Source organism: Ylistrum balloti, unplaced genomic scaffold, assembly GCF_031769215.1.
Source record: "Ylistrum balloti isolate Yb309-2 unplaced genomic scaffold, AGI_CSIRO_Ybal_v1 Utg369668, whole genome shotgun sequence".
Classification (NCBI taxonomy): domain Eukaryota; kingdom Metazoa; phylum Mollusca; class Bivalvia; order Pectinida; family Pectinidae; genus Ylistrum; species Ylistrum balloti.
Window position 1 is genome coordinate 1814342 of NW_026781915.1, and position 22602 is coordinate 1836943.

At 34.0% G+C, this 22602-nt stretch overlaps 2 protein-coding genes across 2 annotated transcripts; one reads left to right on the forward strand and one right to left on the reverse strand.

Annotated features, from left to right (window-relative positions):
* The first annotated feature begins 56 nt into the window (after nucleotides 1–56).
* Nucleotides 57–7517, forward strand: LOC132561734 (UV excision repair protein RAD23 homolog A-like). Its single transcript, XM_060226438.1, has 9 exons — nucleotides 57–194; nucleotides 2181–2262; nucleotides 3081–3163; nucleotides 3515–3657; nucleotides 4188–4425; nucleotides 4833–4965; nucleotides 5750–5880; nucleotides 6136–6306; nucleotides 6661–7517. The coding sequence occupies exons 1-9, from the start codon at nucleotides 129–131 to the stop codon at nucleotides 6784–6786; spliced, it is 1173 nt and encodes a 390-aa protein (XP_060082421.1). The 5' UTR covers nucleotides 57–128; the 3' UTR covers nucleotides 6787–7517.
* Nucleotides 7518–11266: 3749 nt separating this feature from the next.
* On the reverse strand, nucleotides 11267–20442 carry LOC132561774 (putative hydroxypyruvate isomerase). Its single transcript, XM_060226476.1, has 8 exons — nucleotides 20178–20442; nucleotides 18237–18348; nucleotides 16334–16433; nucleotides 16136–16214; nucleotides 15354–15403; nucleotides 14555–14624; nucleotides 14099–14230; nucleotides 11267–12597 (listed from the first exon to the last, which is right to left on the reverse strand). Exons 1-8 carry the CDS (start codon nucleotides 20434–20436, stop codon nucleotides 12545–12547), a joined length of 855 nt encoding a protein of 284 aa, XP_060082459.1. The 5' UTR covers nucleotides 20437–20442; the 3' UTR covers nucleotides 11267–12544.
* Nucleotides 20443–22602: the final 2160 nt, after the last annotated feature.

Consider the following 22602-nt stretch of genomic DNA (forward strand, 5'->3'; position numbering starts at 1 on the left):
TTTTTCATATAATAAATTTACCGCGGTGCGTGACGTCATATAAATGGCGACTGGTATTACGCTGCTTTGTCGGGAATAATTTACTCAGTTTGTTTTATTGTTAGACAGTGTAGTTAAAAATCTAAATCATGTTGATTACAGTAAAAACTCTGCAACAACAGAGCTTCAAAGTCGAAGTGGACCCAGAAGAGCTGGTATGTGCCTGTAAACGTTGAAAAGCTTAACTGTAATTTTTGTAGTGTCATGTTCGAAAACATGGTGAGATAGCTTACCGGCCGTCTGGCGTCGTTTTCATTTCACTCATCGGCGATATTCTGTTTCTGAAGTAATGTTAAAAACCATGATAACTATAAGTAACTTCAGTGTACGAGGTATTAGCTGTATTTTCTGTCCAACCGCTTTGAATTTAGCTAAAAAAGAATTAAGTTTCATCATCCATCTATCAGTATTGTGCTTCATATCTGCATCATCATGATCATTCATTGTCATATTTCCGTTTCGGAAAAAAATGTTTTTGATAGAATTATGGGTTGCCTATTTAGTGTAAAATGCCGATATTCAATTTCTTATGGTAAAGAGCAAGTTTTCATATGAGTGATAATCCGTATAGACATCGATATATATATACTTGTGAAGAAGTTGAGAGTACAGGTAGCTTTACTAGCCTCGACAAGTGGAAATTCTCTTTAGCCAAGCGGTACTGTATCTAGTTAGGGACCAAATGATTGCCATTTCAAAGCTGGCGGGATAGTTTCATTACGCTAACAAATTTGGTGCATTGGTCACTTCATGGATATATGCTATAGGCAGGTGAGGGAAAACCACAAGTTTGCATATGATACGTAAACTGGCCTATCATACTGATTTTTCGGGTATTGGTTGGTGACTAAAAGTATCTGAAAAAGTATCATTTTAACAGTACCATTAATGTATGACATGAATATTTTTTCTTACTAAAAGATGTAAAATTGAAAGTGCTGGCTGCTTAGAAAATTTATGTAACAGCATGCAAGCAAATTTTTTTTAGCAGTTGTATGATGTCTCGTGGCCAAATAAATGTGACTGACAAAAAAATTGAAAAAAGGTAAATTATTTCAGTTTTCTTTAGTAACCAATGCATACCCCAATTAGTGTGTAATAGGCCATTTTGTGTAGTATACACAAGTTTGTGGCTTTCCCCAACCTGATAGGAGTTTGAGATGTTTTGTTGGATATATCAAACTTGTGTTGTTGTTGTCTTCGGGGTTGAAAACTGTATGAAGGTGGTAGTAGTATAGAAGTTGATGACACAGGTTGCCTGACTGGCCTTGGTTAATGGGAATCTCCTTTTTAGTCAAGCTGTAGAGTATCGGGCTATGAACTGAAGGGCAATGGGCTGCTTTTCATGACTCCTTTCCTATTACATATATATAACTATCAATGTAAGACTTTATATGATATCCACCAAGTGAGGTCCCTTAAATCTCGCTTAAATTGGTTGAAGAAAAAAATAAAACAGGTACGTTTCTGTGATACTATTTGGTGCTCACGCTTTTAAGTTTGGGTATATGTAGATGGTTTCAGACACATGATGGAGAAAAATCATTCAATAGATATCAATGTTGTCTACTATGTTGCAATATAATGATTTTAAAGCAAGCTGTTAACATTTATTTCATTATGAATAAAATTGGTAAAACCCATAAGAACCACATCCAATCTGTATACATAAGCAGAAGTTTGTCTGCTAGGTCCCTGGAAAATATCCTGTTCAGTTTGCAGGATGCTCTTTAAAAATTGATAAAAATCAAGGTACAAGAAAAAGCCACAACTCCTAAGGCAAGGTTCATTCAAATTAAGCATATTCAAATATCATTGGTTTGTCTCTTATAGTTTTAACTTTAGAAATATGTAATTAAAGAAATCACAGACTTACTATGGGACCTGTAAATGAATGAAATATTAGTATGACAGATGGTCTATATTGGATCACTTTCACAAGCATGGACATACAATATTTCATTAGCTATGTTCTGGAATTTACATTTATTGTTCACACTTCTATGAAACTGTCTGTGGGGATATTTCTGTTAATCCCATTTGTACAATATACAGAAATTATATAGAAATCTATACAATATGATATGATATATAATATAATAAAACATAACAGCAAGCTTGATTATTAACTTCCTTTGTAGGTCAAAGTCCTCAAAGAGAAAATAGAGGCAGAAAAGGGCAAAGAAGGATTTCCTGCAAGTGGACAGAAACTTATATATGCAGGTGTGTACATAAATAGCCTTACTATCTTGTACATATTACTATATAGCAAGGAAATTTACCAGTTCTAATTTTTTGTAGAGATAATCTGTAGGTGGACTATGGACTATAAGTTGCAGATGTGGGCAGATAAGGACAAGCATTAGTGCAATACTTGCAGCATTCTGATTTTGAAATTGAAAGACTTCTGATTTGTGAAATGATTGGCACCAGATTTTCTTTCATTTTAGAAGATGTAGAATAATGATATGTAGTTTTAGTTTGTCTACTAATCGTATGGAAATGGTGTCAAGAGAAGAAAGACAAAATGACGAGCCACTTTTGTCTTCTTTTCAAAGGGGAAATGCAGCTTATGTTTTAGGACATTGACCATGTACTCTAATTATTATGAAACTTCAATAGTTTGTTGTCAATCTTTATGGCATTGATGTTATGCTGAATTATGCTTGATGAATGCCAAAATGATTGCACACACAGAAATATAGTTCCAAACTTCAATGGGTTAAACTAAACAGCAAATTTCTTATAAACTTGTATGGTACAAAAATAAGAATGCTTATTTATACAGTTAATCATAAAATAATTCTACAGCAGTTTTCCATCACTACCAAATTCAGCAAAACAATGAAACATGGAAGGTGAATTTCCGTAGTGGCAGTGCCAATTGCAGGATTAAAAATACCTGTTGATATGAGATAGATTTAAATTTGACATGCATTTATCTGAGATATGGTTCACTCATATGTTGTACAATGGATTATAAATATAGATTCAGACCCCAATATTTTGTTATATTTTTTAAAAAATGTGATACGTTGCAGGGAAAATTTTGGAAGATGACAAGAAAGTTGCAGATTACAAAATAGATTCAGAGAAGAGTTTTCTGGTTGTTATGGTGACAAAGGTAATAATTTTTATTGACTTTCTTGTTTTGTAATAAAGGCTATTAAGTAAGAGTGTCATTTGAATATTTCATTTTCAATTTCTTATCAAAAGGAAATTTTACATAATGTTTTCACATGCTGTTTATTACACTACAGAGTAATGTCCCTTTGTTTTTGATACCAAAGTTTGTATGCTAGCTATATATTTTGGAACTGAATTAAAATTATTGTTCACAGTACTTTGCTATGTCTTGTTAATGTTTAAAAGTAAGAGTGAAGCCAAGGCCTGCTCGTTTGTCTTTGGGTTGTTATATGCTGAATGTAAAAATAGTATTCAGGATTTTATTGAAGTTTATAATCTGTTTGGTTAGCCAAAAGCAGCAGCTCCCGCTGCAAAACCTGCTGAGACTGTCACTACGCCTGCCCCAGCACCGGTGGCAGAGGCCACACCCCCTGCACCGCCAGCAGAACAACCAAAGCCAGAGCAGGAAAAAATGGAAGACAAACCAACCAGGTACCTTGTATTATATTATCATTTTTGACCGCTATGAATGACTTACGTGGAATTGATAAAACAGGTCCTCTCTGTTGTGAGTCACAAAAATTTTATTTCTGTGTGATAAGTTTCCTTTAATTATCAAGTTTTGAATCTTCTATGCCAAGAGTATTTAACAAATAGTTACAGCTGAAAAAAATTTTATTTTAGGACACATATCAGGTTTATCTTATACTTCATTTAATAACTTGGTTAATATGTAAATGTCAACTGCACTTTAGTCAATTCTTGTGGAAATGTGATGTATTAAGTTCCAATCACATCTAGATCATATGCGAATGCTTAAAGATCATGTATAAATGCTTAGAGGCCATGTGTTAATGCTAATTTTGTGTTCAAGAATTTTGGTTTCATTCTCAAGCAAAACACTGGTAATGCATTTATTTCATTAAACATCACACAAGAAAAACAACATTGCTGTAAGCCTCTACAGGGATTCGGAGAAATTTGAGGAAGCAGACAGTATAAATATATTATTTCTGTTGTAGCCCCCCTGCTACCACTGCTACCACCACCTCTGCATCGGCTACAGAAGTTACAGCTAGTACCACAGAGAGCAGCACAGCTACTGCATCAGTGTCAGCAGAAAGTACACTAGTCACAGGCCAGGCCTATGAAAACATGGTTACAGAGATAATTGGTATGGGTTTTGAAAGGGAGCGAGTTGTGCAGGCACTGAGAACTAGTTTTAATAATCCTGACAGAGCTGTGGAATATCTGCTTACTGTAAGTATTCGACAAGTCTATTTATCTTCACTGGCACAAAGGGGAGAACTTTTCACTTATTTTTTGTTGAAGCACACATCCCAGTATGATTTGATATTTAATGATATTGATTTCTTTGAATGAAATAGTAAGAAAATTGTTTGTTGATTCCTACACTCTTGGTATTAAGTGAACTATTTCCTAATTGTGGAAATACTGACACCTGATTTATAGAATGTTTTCCCATATGTTGTTTCTGTTCCTTATATTTAGTGTTGAAGTCGAAAGTGTTAAAGTATTTATCAGCATGCTAAAAAGAATGTCAGGTACTGCTAAGCATTGTTCTGTATCTTTACTTCAGAACCATATGCCATTTTGCATACAGTCTATAACAAATCTTTCTTATTTTATTTCCTTGTTGTACACAGGGTATTCCTGATTTCCCAGCTGAGCCACCAGCACCAGTTCCTCCTGCTCCTGCACAAACAGCTCCAGCCACAGTCCCTGCTCCAGGCTCAACCTTATCAGGGAGTGTCACTGCAAATCCAACTCAACAAGGAGGTAGATATATTTGTTTATGTACTCCTGAAAAAGTTATTTGACAGAATGGAATAAAATAGTTCTTAAAATAGATAACTAAACATTTACATATTTCAGTTATCTAAAATTAAGAAACATACTTGATTCTCAGCAACTCTAAGAATAAGTTATTGTCCCAACTGGAGCCCTCTAGGTTCAGAGTCCAAATATTGAAGATCAAATTACAAGTTCCTTTCCAATAAAATTGATTATGGAAATACTTATCACAGAAAAAAATGAGGGTTAAAGTTGGGTTTTGGATGGCAATGTCTGTCTGGAATCTCTTGTTCCTGACCTACAACTAACCAAAGTGATGGGCACCTAGTAGCTGAATATAAATTTCTTTCATGAAACAAACATTTGCTTTCCTGTTCTAACATTCATCTTGCTTTGCTGCTGGTTTGTATGAGTGCAAATACACTCACGTTTGTAGTACTTATAACTTGGATGAAATAAAGAGGATTCTATTCAATAAAATAAATGTACCTGAGGATGCAATTTTAGCAACTCTACTTTCATCAAACATTATCATATTGGCTTTGCGACAAGAGTATCTAATTGAACAGATGGGATAAATAATTAAACTTTCCTTTTAGATAAAGTAATTGTTAAATAATCCTTTGTTTAGTGTTGAGTCTTAAGTTGATACTTATGGGATGTGAAGAGAATATGCTGTGCCCCTTTTGGTTCTCTTGATTGAAATCATTGATGTGGATTTGATGTAGATGTGAATTTCAGTTTTACATATGTATTTGATTTCTTTCAGAGGAAGACACCTTGGCATTCCTTAGAACACAACCACAGTTTAATCAAATGCGGAGGCTTATTCATCAAAACCCTTCTCTTCTTCCTCAACTTTTACAACAAATAGGTCAATCAAATCCCCAATTATTACAGGTAAGGAATTAAATAATAATTAAATAGTACTATACACAATGATATACACACTGCGATCTAGGGTCTGCACACTTAACAATTAGAATCAAACATATTAAACTTCATTATAAAACTTTACAACATGCTATAATACTGACAGATATATTTTGTGATAATTCCTCATCCACAGAAAATAAATTGTCGATGAATCTAGAATTATGGTGATAAAATATTTCAAATATGGAAATTTGAAATCTATTTCTCTAATTATTGTAGCTTATAAGCAGAAATCAAGAGCGATTTATTGAGATGTTAAATGAACCAATTGGTGATGAGGAACAGGCTGAAGGTGGTGGAATGCCAGTGGTAGGAGGAGCACCTGGAGCTAACCCCTTGGGCCAAGGATATGTTCAAGTCACACCACAAGAAAAAGAAGCAATAGAAAGAGTAAGTTGGCATTTAATTCATACCACCATGCATCTGTCTTGTGTTTACCATAAAAAGTTAGCAAAATATATTTTCAGCTAAAATCAGATTTGTTTGTTATGCAGTGAAAATTCACAGCTGTTCAATGTTTGTAAAGTTCTTTCAAAACTTAATATTAAGCAATGCAATATGACAAGAGCACTTTCTATCTTGCAAATGAATCATCAATATCTGTATCAGCAGTTATATGACAGTCAGAAAGGCCAAATCACAACAGATTAAATACATGAATAGGTATGTTTATATATTTGATCACAATAAAGTTAATTGTGCTGTCTGTGAAGTTTGAAACCACTGTTTTGTTTCTCTTTGTAGTTAAAAGCATTGGGTTTCGGAGAAGGAATGTGTATTCAGGCATACTTTGCTTGTGAGAAAAATGAAGAATTAGCTGCCAATTTTCTATTGTCCCAAAATTTTGATGATGATGATCAACAGAGCTGATTCACTTTATGTTAAAACTTTGTATGATTAGAGGACTTTGAGCTATAGGATGGACGTATCCGGCTTGTTACACATATTGACATAGTATATCAGCAGTACATGCTACCATCTCTTTGTGGAGATTTCATGAAGGGGTAACAGCAGGACTACAGTCTGTGAAATGACACATTGAGGAATCTGTTGGTGCACAGGTTGTAGTATACTCTATTTGGTGTAGAGGTGGTGAGGTCTGTCCAAGTGCCTCCTATAAGAGGCTGACAAATTGGCGAGTTATGTGGTAGTGATTCTATAAACATTTATAATTCATCTTTTTAATTCACCAAGTTGTCAACAATAAGCATTAATACCTACAGAAACTGTAGAGTTGCATAGAATGCAAAATCATTTCTTTGCATTTAGAGTATTTTCCTGAGACCATTAAGGTAATCCGCTGTGTAATTTTGATATGAAATTTCTTTTTTCCCACACATTGTATATGTAATTACAGATTCGTGATTTATTTTATGTGTATTTTCCCCAAACTTGTTCTGTTAAGTTAATGCATGAATTACTTGGTGATGCTTTAACTTGTGAAATTGTGTTTTTGCACACCATGATTACCTCATCTAAATGTCAGCTAATGTCCTCTTTCTCTTGATGATGAGGTATTTCTGTATACTTATAATTGGTATACAGCTCAATCATGATATGTTTGCAAAATGTTCATGAAATAAAGCCAGATTTATACTGAATTTTACCCTTTTTTATTTCTGTTTTGCAATAGATCTTTGATGATTTTATGCAGCAAACTTCTCAGTAATGTAGAAATGTGACAATATTTCTAGTCTCAACATTGTTTTTCATTTTACTGTATTGTAATATTCACAAAAAGTTTTGTAAATGTGTTACATCCGAGTTGGATGTTGTTTGTTACAAGGTTTTTGTGGCTATCATTTATCTGTCGCCAAGGGATAATAAAGTGGCAATACACCTCCAGTATAACAAAATGATGTGTTAATGAACCAAAAATTTATTTTTGTCTCGACTAAAACAAAAAGTTATGGGAGTCACTGGCTTGCAATGACAACGTGGTTTCATCACTATTTCACTTTAATCTTTTGTTTTGAAATCTTGCAGAAAAAGTCAAACTTTATCCAAACACTTCAACATATTCATCATTTACAAAATATGTTGATTTTATTGTTGTGCAGCAGAATTATGAATACTGGAATTTTGTTCATAAAGGTCAAGTGTTTAATTCTGTTTCTCATGAAGTAAAAAGTTTTAACTCCAACCAAACTTGATATAAAACTATATTTTAGCAGACATCTGAACTCGCAAAATAGATAACATTTATATTACCTTTTATGTGTTGACGGGTCATTAAGAATATAATAATAATAATGATTGTGACAAATGCATTTCATTAACTTCTAGATCGTATTTCAAGAAGCACTGTGAAATATTAGAAGAATTTTCTTCTCATTGGAATGAGTGTTTTAATATAGGATAAAAGTGAAATATTTGAGTGAATTTTGAGAAATTAAGAACTTACAAAATTTTCAATCCATCTTTTAACAATGCATTAATATTTAAACATGACAACATATATTTAGCATTTACATATAATGAATTTAAAATTAAGTTGAAATTCTATATTTTAGGGAGGGAAGGCATAAATTTGTTTTTTGCTTTTTGCATTTTGCTTAAAAAATACCATACAAACAAAGCGGGACAGACAGGCAAATACTATCAACTGCATTACTAGTAATTTTTGTAGGATTTTATTTAGCAAATCCAGAACCCAATTACTAAATTTTGTGATGAGTCCATTGCATGAAGATTAAGGAAAAGGACTATCTAAATATCCAAGTCCCAGAAATCACTAGCATTACGTCATTTGTCAATAATGTCACCTGATTACTGTATGTGAACAAGGTAGTATTCATTCTATTAAATAACATTGTATTGATCAGTTTCTTGTGATTTTATCGAGAACCACAGAACTTTCTAAATGGCGTCTATATGAATCAAAGTAATTACCAGGTACACATAATAGATATTCTTGTGATCATTCACAGAGTATGGAGGAAATTAACATACAATGTTATCAGTAGTCGGATTGTATGTTATTTAGTACTGCAAAGTTTTGTTACTACTAACTTTGATATATTCATATATATAATAAATGCTTTAATATGTTTGTTCTCAAAATATTTTATTATAAAGTGAAGCTTGGAATTCCCCCATTTATCTTTCTAGTTTTCGTTCAGTAACACAAGTTTGACTGTGTAGACAACTGTGCTGAGAGAGATGTCAGGCAGATCTGTTTAACACTACTGTCAATACACATAATTCTAATATGCTTCTGAGACAAAATAATTAAAATAACATTTGTAATACCAAATATTTGGCTTTATTTATCTGTGAATTAAAAGATATCATTAATAGTACTGTTAAGAATTATCCCGATGATCATGAAATATATACATATAAATGTATGATTTCACGAAAACAAGGAGAAACACCCTGTCTGGTATTGATCAGGATGAGGGTTTATTAGCTATCCTCAGAATGACAGTTCTAGTTATGTTAAAGAATTCAATAAGTGAAATAAAATAATGACGAGATTTCGATGGAATTTTACCTTTTAATGAAAAACTTACGCGCAGCCACCAGGAGAGGGTTAATACAACAGATATTTAGACTGCATTACATTTCATTTCATGAAGGACAAAAAAAAAAGAATATTAAGAATTAAAAGTCACCTTTCATGAGGTCTTTGTCTCAAGCGACCCATTGTGATCCCTTCTTTTAACATTTTCAACTTCTGGAAAACTCCTTAACCGATTTCAATGAAATTTTACAAAAACCATCCATGGCTAAAGGCACACCAGAATTTAAAATTATATGGTCCCCAACCCCAGGGGCCTGAGGGGCAGGGCCAGGGGAGAGGGTAAAGTTTACTGTATTTTATGTAGGAAAATTATATTTTTGAGCATAATTTGTTTATTTTCTTTCAAAAATAGTTCAAATTTGGTTAGAATTGTTTTTTTTATTTGTATAAGCTGACAGTATGATGAGATGTACATATTGAATTTGACTGACACCCAGAGGCTGATGGGTGGGGCTAGAAATGGGTCGAATTGACTGAAATTTCAAAGATGTTCTACTCTTCCAGGTTGGAATATTATATATAGGAAAATCCAATTTCTAATGTTATTGTGTCGACATAAGTTTCTCGCTGTATTAACCTTTAACCTTATTGGAGAAGCTACACACAAGTTACAATATATTAACTCACCAATTTCTATTGATTGTGAGAGGAAAAATCATTAACTGTTTGATTGGTAGCCATTCTTGTTACTGCATTCCAATAAGATGAGTATATTATTAATATATGAAAGAAAATTTCAAAATGAGCAAACTTTAAGCGACTTTGTTATGTAAAGGTTCATAATTTTTTTAAAAAGGGTTGAAATACAAAATTGTTTGAGGATGCACAAAACCATAGAAGGGAATCATTCTTTCAAAGAGGGTTTTATGCAATATTATTAAAAGACATTTCCATATGGTACATAGCACTTAACACTAAATTTGGTTTTCTTTTTTTTCCATATAGAGGGACACAACTCCTTTTGGAACCGACATTACACATGAAATTTGAAGAAAAATCCATTGAAAACTCTGCAAATGCATAGCCAGACTAATTTTTTCTACAAATGAATCTAGATTCCCTCTCTAACTTCATTGCATGGGTATTTAAATATACTCTTTTTTTTCCCATTTTGGTCTCAGCTTGCCTCCAAGGAGTCATATTCTTCCTGTAGAGGCACAAAATCTCTGATATTCTATAGGTGCCTCATAACATTTTGCACAAGGTCAAAGTTTCTGTAACCAAAAGCTACCTATCCTGCCTTTGGCTAGGTAGACCAATACAAAAACCATTAGTATCAACCAGTAGTTACCACTACCTATGTACCTTTTGTGGTGTTTCAGTGACAATGTTTTATTATCATAAATACAATGCAAATTCTAACTGTACACAGATTCTGTCTGTAGGTTCTGATAATGGATGGCCTAGTCATCTAAAACAAACTAGTGAACACTCATCATAACGAAATCCCCCGTGTTGATACTCCAGGACTCTTCTACATGTATTTACCTTTCTTTGGTGGAGCTCTACTGAACACTGGTTTCCACCTTGGATTCCTCCACGGACAAACCATTACAGATGTACCTCTAGGATGTTATATCACTTTGCCTAATACATGTATTGGTGTAAAAATACCATTATTTTTGTCTATAGATTCTGTCTTCACTTCTAACCCTTCTATTACTGTGAAGGTGTGTAGAAATGCTATCAGATTGAAAAACGCTGAAATAAGATTACAGCTTTAGGATATTTTATGATTACAATACTTCAGTTGTGTTAAATAACTTCCATTATGTGTATGTTTTTCTTTTGTGTTAGTAGAGGAGAATTGACCACAAACATATCTTGGTACTAAATATTTATTTCTAACAATCAAACAAGACATATATACCATTATTCATTTTGTATATTAAAATTCTCATGAAAATGATATTTAAAGCTCAGCCATGAACATATAGGTCAATTGATTCCATTCTGACTAAATCACAATTATACATAAGCTCAATATAATATAACAGCCCATTGTCAGTAGCCCAAAATGCCCATAAAAGACTACATGCTTCAATCAAACAAAATATATGGTTTTATATAAATAGACATCATTTGGATTGGATTGGATATATATAACATTTCTGCCACATTTACACACAATACCCTGTACAAGAAAATAAATTCAACAACATGACATCCTCTGATTATCACAATATTTGATATATTTTTTATCATGACATTACCATGTCATACCAAGAGGAGCGATATATGACTGTCCCAGTATTGCCCACTGCTTTGTATGTTATATACTACAGCCCCAGTATTGCCCACTGTTTTGTATGTTATATACTACAGCCCCAGTACTGACCAATGTTTTATATGTTATACACTACAGCCCCAGTACTGACCACTGTTTGTATGTTATACACTACAGCCCCAGTACTGACCACTGTTTTGTATGTTATATACTACAGCCCCAGTACTGACCACTGTTTTGTATGTTATATACTACAGCCCCAGTACTGACCACTGTTTTGTATGTTATATATTACAGCCCCAGTACTGACCACTGTTTTGTATGATATATACTACAGCCCCAGTACTGACCACTGTTTTGTATGATATATACTACAGCCCCAGTACTGACCACTGTTTTGTATGTTACACACTACAGCCCCAGTACTGACCACTGTTTGTATGTTATACACTACAGCCCCAGTACTGACCACTGTTTTGTATGTTATATACTACAGCCCCAGTACAGACAACTGTTTGTATGTTATACACTACAGCCCCAGTACTGACCACTGTTTTGTATGTTATATACTACAGCCCCAGTACTGACCACTGTTTTGTATGTTATATACTACAGCCCCAGTACTGACCACTGTTTTGTATGTTATATATTACAGCCCAAGTACTGACCACTGTTTTGTATATTATATACTACAGCCCCAGTACTGACCACTGTTTTGTATGTTATATCTTCCACCCCTCTCCTTGCAATACAAGCAGGAATGACAAAAAAAGACCTTTTTAATTATACACTTCTTACAAAGGCACTTCCAACTGGAAAGTTTTCTCTATCTTCTTCAAAATTAACAAATAAACAAGATTGAATCCCCGTTTCCTTTACAGTGTCAGGCCATAGTCTTGTATCCATTTCAGTCCATCTTCTGTTTTACCTGTTTAAAGACAAAATGTACAATATTTATGCTTTAATATTTTTTTTTTAGTTGAGAATGTAAGATAAGTTCTTTTGGGATATATATATCTCATACATGAGACAGAAATATATCGCTTTGCTAAACAGTACATGATATTTGGTGCCAAGTGACAGCACAGTTAAAATGACAATTAATTTCAAAGGGAGGTAATGTAATCAATTCAAAGAACTGAAAATGGAACTTGGTGTGAATTTTTTATTCAATTTGGACACAATAATATAATGAATAAGAAATAGAAACTGTTATCTGTATATGTTCAAGACTGATTTATCAAAGTCTTGAGCTGACATTCTTCAACATCTCATTTTCAATTGTGCCTAGAATGAGATTTCTTTACAGAATGTTGGCCCTCGACTGAGATTAAACCGTCTTTCGAAAACATACCGATATCAACTGTCCATAAAGGTAGCCTACCTTGCGACACAGCATTCACCATCAATTTGTCAGTTAAACAAGTTCTTCTCAATAACGTAAATATTCAGGATACCGATAATGGGCCTGTAGCATGCAGGGGTGAAAATCTACCAAGTTTGTTCAAATGAATGATCTTGACCTTCTTTCCAGATAACAGGGTTGAAATGTGTTAAAATCTTTAAATATCTTCTTCTCAATCAGAAAATGCCTTCAGGTACTAAAATTGGGCCTGACACATGCTAAGATGAAGGGCTAACTTGTTCAAAAGAATGACCTTGGCCAACTTTCAAGGTCACAAGAATAAAAAATGCTAAGAACTTTCAATTTGTTTTTTTTCAAATAAGCAATGGGTCCTGGGTCATGGTATCTGTGTAGTAGCATGATTGGGGCATAGGCTTTCATGTTTGCTAAAACTGTATAACAAAAATGACAAAGTCTTTTGAGTAAGCTGAGTAACAATGAGTAACAAGTAACAACCTATAACTTAATAGCTTGAATTACATTGTACAGATAATGCAAAAGTAATTTATGCCTAATTCAGTCATTTCCACAGGAATTTAAACAAAAATTCAAAACTGTAATTTTCTTATGCAATTAGTAAACTTTGCCCAACCATCAAGGGAACCACAAAATTAAATAATTCAGTTTACCTTTGGACCATTACAAATATAAAAAGTGAGCTTCATAAATATTTCAATTGTTTAGAGATACACGACAGACAATGTCACCAAACCCAGCAAATAGGTCAATTGAGACTTTGGCTCAGGTGATCTAAAAACTCCTGCATATATGTCTAATCACCAAAACCGATTTTCAGTTGCTGGGCCAAATCACCAAATATTAAAACTAAAACTTCCTGTCACATACACATATATAGTACAAGTAAATTTAAGCTATTCATGAATGTGCTTATATCTACAGAATATCATATGCGAAGCTGGTATATTTTTATTTATGATTTAAGCATTTATCAGGTAAACATGTTTCAAAACTGACAATATTTTAAATGGTAGCAAATAATGAGCATGTTAATGATGATGCTGACCTCGAGGATTATACTCCAGTCCTATGTAGCCATCATATCCTACTTCCTTGAGGAGTTTGAAGATGTACTTGAAGTCTATCTCCCCATCACTGGGCTCTCCCCGGTCTGGTACTTGAGCAATCTGTATGTGACCTTAAATGGAGATGTTTACAAGGTCCTTTGACCTCAGATATTGCTGTTTTAGAGTTACTGTGCGATGACACTCTGTTTTTCTGATACATGGTGTAATGTTACAGAAGATACAGTAATTAAATCCCTAAAGAAACACTAAGATTTGTATTTGATGCACAGAATTTGGGCAGATACTGCTCTATAATTCTTGCTAACACTGTAGCTGTGTATAATGAGCCAGTAAGATAAGTAGTTTGTGAGAACATAGGAGGCACACTATCATTTTTGTTACATGAACAAGGTCCTCATATAGTCTTAATGTTGGTAAACTAAAAATTTACATACCTATATAAGGAAGATATTTCTTTAGATTTCCAGTCAAGTTACCATCCATAATTTGTATGTGAAAAAAATCCTGCAATAGACATTTACTACCACTTTAATCACAGATGTTTCTGTACAAAATAATACATTAACAGTATTCATTAATTTACCCTGCAGTACTACATAAGAAATAGTTACTCTGTCATGCAACTTAATGAACCTGCCTTACAATTACAAAGTTTTTAATGAACACTTGGAACATCTGTACTGCTTGGTTGACATGTATATAATCTAAAACAAGAACAAACAATGAGGATCTTGATGCCCAACATTGTCTTGTCTGTTGGTTCGATAAAAGTGGAATCTTTTCCCTTCTTTTCTCTTCCTTCCTGCCAAGAGGCTCTTAGTTGGGCATGTTCAGTTTAAGAACTGTTCAAAATAACAAGATGACTGACAGGGGGCCATATTTGATTTTGAAAATTTTAAGTTTGTTATCACTACTAGATGGATTTTTCTACAGACTGCCCATATGGAATTTGAGAAGGTCAACCCATTACCTCTTTGGAAGTAGTGATAAGAAGAATTGTTTACAAACAGACATACAGTTGATGGACTATGAATGAAGGTGATATGAACAGCCCACTATGCTGGGTGTTTTGAACAGCCTTCTATATAAATCTTATACATATATATTGATTTCACTGTGTTCAAAATGTACTGATATGTGTGAATAACAAAGTTCTAGAAGTTCAATCCAAATATTTAACTCATAAAAATGCTTAGATTAAACACTCACATAAAACTATACAGATGTACTTACAAATTGTAACTTCAAATTAGGATGGTCGATTTTCTTAATATACTCCACAGCTGATAAGAAAATACACACAGGTCAGCGCATCAAATAATATAACATGAATACTTCTTTATAAAAAAAATTGCTAAATTTGTTATCTCAAAAGCCCATCAATACCAAAAGTTAATACAGGGCCAAATATTATTGTTAACAGTTCATCAAACATCATACTGAGCCAAACAGTAGTTTTAACAGCCAATCAAACAATGATATCATACAGGGTCAAACAGTAGTTTTAACAGCCAATCAAACAGTCTTACAGGGTCAAACGGTAGTTTTAACAGCCAATCAAACAATAATATCATACAGGGTCAAACGGTAGTTTTAACAGCCAATCAAACAGTCTTACAGGGTCAAACAGTAGTTTTAACAGCCAATCAAACAGTCTTACAGGGTCACACTTCTACTTGTTTGGAAAGTAAAGATCAATTTCTAAAATCTAAACTTTACCAAATTACAATTATCCTCCTGTATCTCTCTCCCTCTTGTCAGACCACATGGTCTTGTGATTGGTTGCTGGTATATTATATTTGGTCATAGGAGCACCCTAATCATTCAATTTAATTTCATCCTAAGCCCTCTCTCTAGCTATCTACTTTCACCCATCACTTTATTAATTCTACTCATTTTCCGATCTTTTCTCGTCTGCGGAAAGGCTGTGATAGTTATAAATGTTGGTAAATTAGTACACAAAAATAATTAACATAACATTACACAACTATAATAAAATGTCAATGGTAGCTTACCTTTGTGTATGTCTGTCAGAAAGTACTTGGGTATAGACAGTCTGTTGTTGATTGGTTCAATGACGGCAACAATCCCGTCCTGTAATTAGGAGCCAAAATCCCTTATGATTGGAATTTTAAAACAATTGTAAAGTTATAATCATTAATCAATTGTGATATGACAATGAAACCCTTTATCAAACAAGGGCCTTAACTTGCCTTACTGAGCCTTTCAGCAGCATAGCGAATGTTTTCAATGAAAACTTCTTCCATAGCTTCATCTTGGAAACCTGGCTTCAAACCAGCCATAACATGCATCCTGTATAAAAACGATGTAATATTATACCAGAAATAGTGTGTTTCAAGTACTACAGTCTTCACTAGAAATTACACAAGCAGTATGAAATCTCAAATTTAATTTATCTACACAGATAACTAAAAGTGCAGATACGATAGGGATTAAACTAGCAGGATATTTTTCCAATGGTGCATTAGGTGATATTATTGTGTTTATCTCACAATAAGCAAATAAGTATAATAAGAAGTCAGGGAGGTATTAATCCTGCATTAGGCCAAGAGGATGTTAATCCTTTAACAGGCCAAGGGGATGTTAATCCTCTAATAGGCCAAGAGGATGTTAATCCTTTAACAAGCCAAGGGGATGTTAATGCTCTAATAGGCCAAGGGGATGTTAATCTTTTAACAGGCCAAGGGGATGTTAATGCTCTAATAGGCCAAGGGGATGTTAATGCTCTAATAGGCCAAGGGGATGTTAATGCTCTAATAGGCCAAGGGGATGTTAATGCTCTAACAGGTCAAGGGGATGTTAATCCTCTAACATGCCAAGGGGATGTTAATCCTCTAACAGGCCAAGGGGATGTTAATCATCTAATAGGCCAAGGGGACGTTAATCCTTTAACAGGCCAAGGGGATGTTAATCCTGCATTAAGCCAAGGGGATGTTAATACTTTAATAAGCCAAGGGTATGTTAATGCTCTAATAGGCCAAGGGGATGTTAATCCTCTAAAGGGTCAGGGGGATGTTAATCCTCTAATAGGCCAAAGGGATGTTAATTCTGCAAAAAACCAAGGGGGCATATTAATATTCTGCAATAAGCCAAGGCGGTATAAATCCTACAATAAGCTTAGGGCATATTTATACTTCAATAAACAAGCTTACAGTTAGTGTTGCATGCAACACATGTCCCCTGCTGTAAATGACTGTATTTATCAGCAAATAAGCCCATGTCTGCTAATAAGCCCACCAATGTTCTGTTGTAAAGCAAATGGGAGCAAATGCTACTTAATTGTTTGCAATAAGCTAACCTTTTACTATGGATCCAAGTTTAAATGTTGGCCCCATGATCTAATTGCAGTATAAATACATTATTTTTTCAAGTAATGTAGAACTTGTTCTGTATCAGAAGTGTCTTGTTTTATTATTTATAAGCTTCCAGTGTATCAAGTTTCAACCAAATCTATCTATCCGTTCTCAAATTATTGTCTGAAAACTAAATTGTGACAAGATTCTATTTTTAGTAACAGTGACCTTTGTAGTTGATCTTTTGACCCCATACAAAATCCTACACTTTATTGCCTTATAAACTACCATTGTATGAAGTTTGATCAAAATCCATCAATCTGTTCTCAAGTTATCGTCTGGAAACCAACATCCGGACGGACAGACGGAGACAAACACTATAGTCCCCTCCGATTTCACTGGCAGGGGACAAATAAAGGGGGTATTACTCCTTAATCAACCAAGGGGGTATTTATCCTTCAATAAAACTAAAGTGGTATTAATCCTGATATAAGCCAATGGAGCCCACATATATGTGATCAAAGTCAGGGGTCTATCAAATCACTGTGTATGGCTTTGTTATTCTACTGAATAAGACTGGGCTTATTACCAGACCTGGGCTTATTGTCAGATATACATGGTACATCTTCATTCTTTAATTGTATTTTTACTTCATTCTCAAAGTCACAGGGTGGGCTTATTACAGGACAATGAAATAGCATCGTTTGTGATTTACTGATCAATAAGCTGACTACAAAGCATGTTCATATCCAGACATATTTGGTACAACTAGCATTTATTACATCTGAATTTCTCTGTTTACCGTTTACAGTTAAGAGCCTTGGCATACTCTACTGAAGTCTCCAACTTCTCCCGAAACTCCTTCACTTTGTTAGGTAGGGCTGCTAAACCAATCTCACCATTTTTCATGTCACCTGAAATTATGGCATGAGTTGAAGTAACCAGTTGTCATTCCATAATCAATCTATTAACATGATCTGAAACGTTTTGTTAAGAATGGATCTTTAGTGTCAACTACACCGAAGCGCTATGGCCTCTCAATTTTCATATATAATATGTCTGCCCAATACTGTATTCCATTTTTCTATATACATGTATAACAATGTATTACAATTTACACCAGTTTATCTTGATTAGATTGTGAAATCAGATCCATAGCCTATATATTTATCATTCTTGGATGATGATTGATAACCGGTAATCAAAACAAAACTGCACAAAGTACAATTTCTTTTAGTTATTTTGGTATTCAATGGGTGTTCACAACAGCAGGTATTGGTACCAGGCAAGTGGTAAATTAAAATTTTTCAAGATGTTCTTTTAAGACACTCATATTACTGAGGCTTGTCAGATAAACCCTCACATATTCAATATTTTCTGAAACCACAGAAAACATTAAGTTATGTACACATACAGTTTTAAGAATAAAAAAAGTATTGATTGTTTGGTACCAATATCTACTGTCATGAACAACCAGAGATATCTTTGGTGGAAAGGGGACCAAACCTGCTCAGAAGCATCCTTGGGACGAAGACCAAATTTTGTATCACTTTTGTATGCTTAGATATGGTTTCGTTATAAAACAACTTCTTCTCAATAACCAAGGAGGTTCATTGAACTGACACTAGGCCTGTAGCATTCTGGTATAAAGGGCTACCAAATTTGTTCATGTAAATGACCTTGACCCACATTCAAGGTTAAGGAGCAAAATGCCTTAAATCTTCAAACAACTTCAATTATATTGCCAGGAGGTTCAGGATACAGATATTGGGCAAGCAGTGAAAAGGGCTACACACTGTGTTCAAATGAATTACCTTGACTCACTTTCAAGGTCACAGGAGTCAAATGTGTTAAGAACGTTAGACTTCTTATCAATAAGCAATAGCCTTGAGTCACAGTATTTGTGTTCAGGTTGGGGATCAACATGAGAAATAATATGACAAAGTCTTCCTTGTGAGATGCAGAACAGGTGAAAGAATCAGGTCCATTTGGCCACTTGTTATTGAACTGACATATATTTTAGCGAGCTTATTACCAGGCTTTGATATAGCTTCAAAACTGGTTTATGGAAACTGTTAATGTCTTAAACAGAATATGAAAATACATACAGTATTTTCACTTTGGATGGAAGAAAACATTATATTGCTGTATTGATTCTGCAATAAGTCCACGAGGTCAACATATAAGTTAAAGTCTGTGGTCTATTACAGGACAATGTACTGGTTTGTCCTTTTTTTTTGCACACAATAAGCACGGAAGGCAAACATAATTACTGGTTGCTTTAATCAGCATTATGTAATATCACATTGTGTTCTGTCACTGTGAGGTGACCTATACTTATTTCTACACATGATTCACAGCTGTAAAAAGGATCACTGGTTTCAATCAATTTCATATATAATTTTAAAAACTCTCACGTTTTTCAATTCTTTTTTTTTTTTTCATTTAATTTTTGCTCTTAAAAATACACCTGCACTAAGTTATCTCCCTTTTGTTATGTAGTTCAATTAATTGACGTTTTTCTCCCCATTTCACACAAATAGAAATGAATGTACAAATACATGTAGACCGTTGTCTGTTTGGTATATTTTTCATAATATAATGTGGATATGTCCGTTCATGTTAGCAAAAGCAAAATGTATATCCATCCGTCAAAACCGGTGACTGACTAAAATGAATCGATCATCAAACATCCACTCAGCTAGAATGTCACCATTAAAAGAAAGTTAGTAAGGAATCTTACCAGGCCATGCATTAATGAGGACCTGTTCTACTCCGGCTGCCGTCCTTGCTTGTTGAATGGATTCCAGAGACTCTCCGTATGGGAACGCACACTCCACATACTTAAAGCCGGCGTCTTTCGCGGCTTTATAACGAGCCAAAAGTGACGAATGTTCTTTAAACATTGTCGTCAGGTTTGCTGCCAGTTTATGTGACATCCTTATTTGGTATGAATTTACAAATACACGTGCAACAGAAAAACTGAAAGTAGACCACCACATCTAGGTTATGAAATTATCAGTCGCTAGCTTCAAGTCACATGATATTTAGACCACGCCCACACGAGAAGTGAGATCGCGAAGATTTGTCAACTTTAATTAGTCCCGACGGATTTTGTAGTATTCGTGAAAATAAATATTGAAGTCAACCAATAATTATTCAATACATAAGTTTTACAATTATATGATATTTCACATTAGCGACTTCTCGCCTCTGTTTGATTTAAAAGTTGGGGCGTAAAAATGCATATTCATATACTACATCATGTAAGTTCCTGTTTAAAAGTAAATGTTTACTTTCTTTTTGAAAGTAAACATTCTACAACAGGCATATATATTTACATAAAGACAATGGTCAACCTATAGAATTGCTATATCCATTTATATCGTGTATATAAAATGGCGTGTAATTGAGAATACGTCCTCGATTATCAATAACTGCAGAGATGCAGTATTTTAATGTACATTGTGTAGATGTATGTATTCGATCGAATATGAATGCATTATGAAATCGAGGTCAACTTATTAAACAGAAATATTACAGCAGACCTAATAAAGACATATTTGTTGAGCTCGATAAAGGCTATTGTATTAATGTATCCAGGCAACTATTGTGAATTTAGATATATCATACTCATGAATTCGCGTCCATAACTGACGTCACCATTTCAGATGAAGAATTATTACTTGTGGCATGATTCTCATTTCAGCATATTTGTTGATTATGTTTAACGAACAAATGAACAAAGCATATATTTCATTGCCTATATTAAACGGAAGTTACATTTCAAAAACATTAATTCAGTCTACGATTTTTGTGACACCGGTCTCTATATTGAACCGTTTTACAGTATTTTGGGGGTGTTTATTTGTGTTTACATGTAAACCGTTCTGTCGGGTTTTTACATGATCGGTTTGAATAATACATTGTGCAATGTTTTTTTTATTGTGCACCAGCAAATTCAGGCAATCATTCGATGTCTGTACTATTTGTGTACCTATACATTGTACTTATGACAATAACATAACTAGATAAATTTGTATTACAAAAAGTCCTTCTAATTATGCATTAAAGTTATTACGTAAAAGTACATCTTTGATTACCGCGGTCTGACTTCATCACCAAATTAGCTATTGGAAATCACAATTATGTCACAGTGTTGTACCCAACTCGGGAGGTTTATGTCAACATTGGATTTGAAATACAGACAGAACTAGAGAGTAGGGCTTCAGGAGATACCTTTTTGCACACTATCTCGTAATACCAATCTTTCTCTGTCCCATCTGATTCATTGAGTAGAGCCATAATTCTTGATGTCTATGATTTCTAAGTAAATTTCCTGCGAAATTGTTTTACAATTTAACTGCTTTTGAAATGTTCTGCAAAATAAAAGCAAAAACGAACAATGAGGTGGTAGAAGATATCAAGGTAGCTTTGAAGAATCAACCCAATATTCGCCCAGTTCTCTTCTAATTAGGAGTACATGGTAAACAGTCACTAATACAGTTACTCAACAAACAGGTTATCTCTAAGTACCAATGCTTCATATACTGACAATAGTTTGTCTAGATCATTAGGGACCATAAAAGGCAGCATTTGCTGAATTGTTTCAGTTTAAATAATTTTTCTCCGTACCAGTGATACGACGCATACATCATTGGCATTCAAATTTGGCACATCTAATCACTTTTTAAAACTTTCTACAACAAACTTCAGCTTCTAACACTTAGCTCTAAACAGTGATGATTATACCTGGATTACAGTAAATATCATTTTTCCATCGAAATTTGTCAACAAATTGTTCTAGAACACTTTCCATCTGATATGCTTCTCTGACTTTTGGGTTAACAAGAAGAAATCTTTAACAAGTTTTGAAAGGTTTGACCCCTATAACCATGAATATGGTTCAAGGTCATTTCTTTTTTTCAAATTTTGTTGGGAACCATCCCAGCGACCTACCTGCTAAATGTCATGCTTCTAGGCATTTTGTTTAATTTGAAGAAATTATTTACAAGTTGAATATTGTCCAAGATAATTTCTTTTTTTGCAAACTTTGTTGGTTTCATCTTTGGAACCTATCAATCAAATATATCTTACTTCTGTGCCCTCTGGTTAATGATCAAAATTATTTTAGGTTTTGGAAAATTTGACCCTGTGAATCTGGGTCA

Excerpts from the sequence above, each read along its gene's own strand:
- LOC132561734 (XM_060226438.1), top strand. The coding sequence starts at position 129 with ATGTTGATTACAGTAAAAACTCTGCAACAACAGAGCTTCAAAGTCGAA. Across the intron at positions 195-2,180 it reads AAGTGGACCCAGAAGAGCTG|GTCAAAGTCCTCAAAGAGAA; the intron begins GTATGTGCCTGT and ends CTTCCTTTGTAG. Across the intron at positions 4,966-5,749 it reads AAATCCAACTCAACAAGGAG|AGGAAGACACCTTGGCATTC; the intron begins GTAGATATATTT and ends GATTTCTTTCAG.
- LOC132561774 (XM_060226476.1), bottom strand. The coding sequence starts at position 20,436 with ATGTGGTGGTCTACTTTCAGTTTTTCTGTTGCACGTGTATTTGTAAAT. Across the intron at positions 16,215-16,333 it reads CTGCTGAAAGGCTCAGTAAG|GACGGGATTGTTGCCGTCAT; the intron begins GCAAGTTAAGGC and ends TCCTAATTACAG. Across the intron at positions 14,625-15,353 it reads CTAATTTGAAGTTACAATTT|GATTTTTTTCACATACAAAT; the intron begins GTAAGTACATCT and ends TGTCTATTGCAG.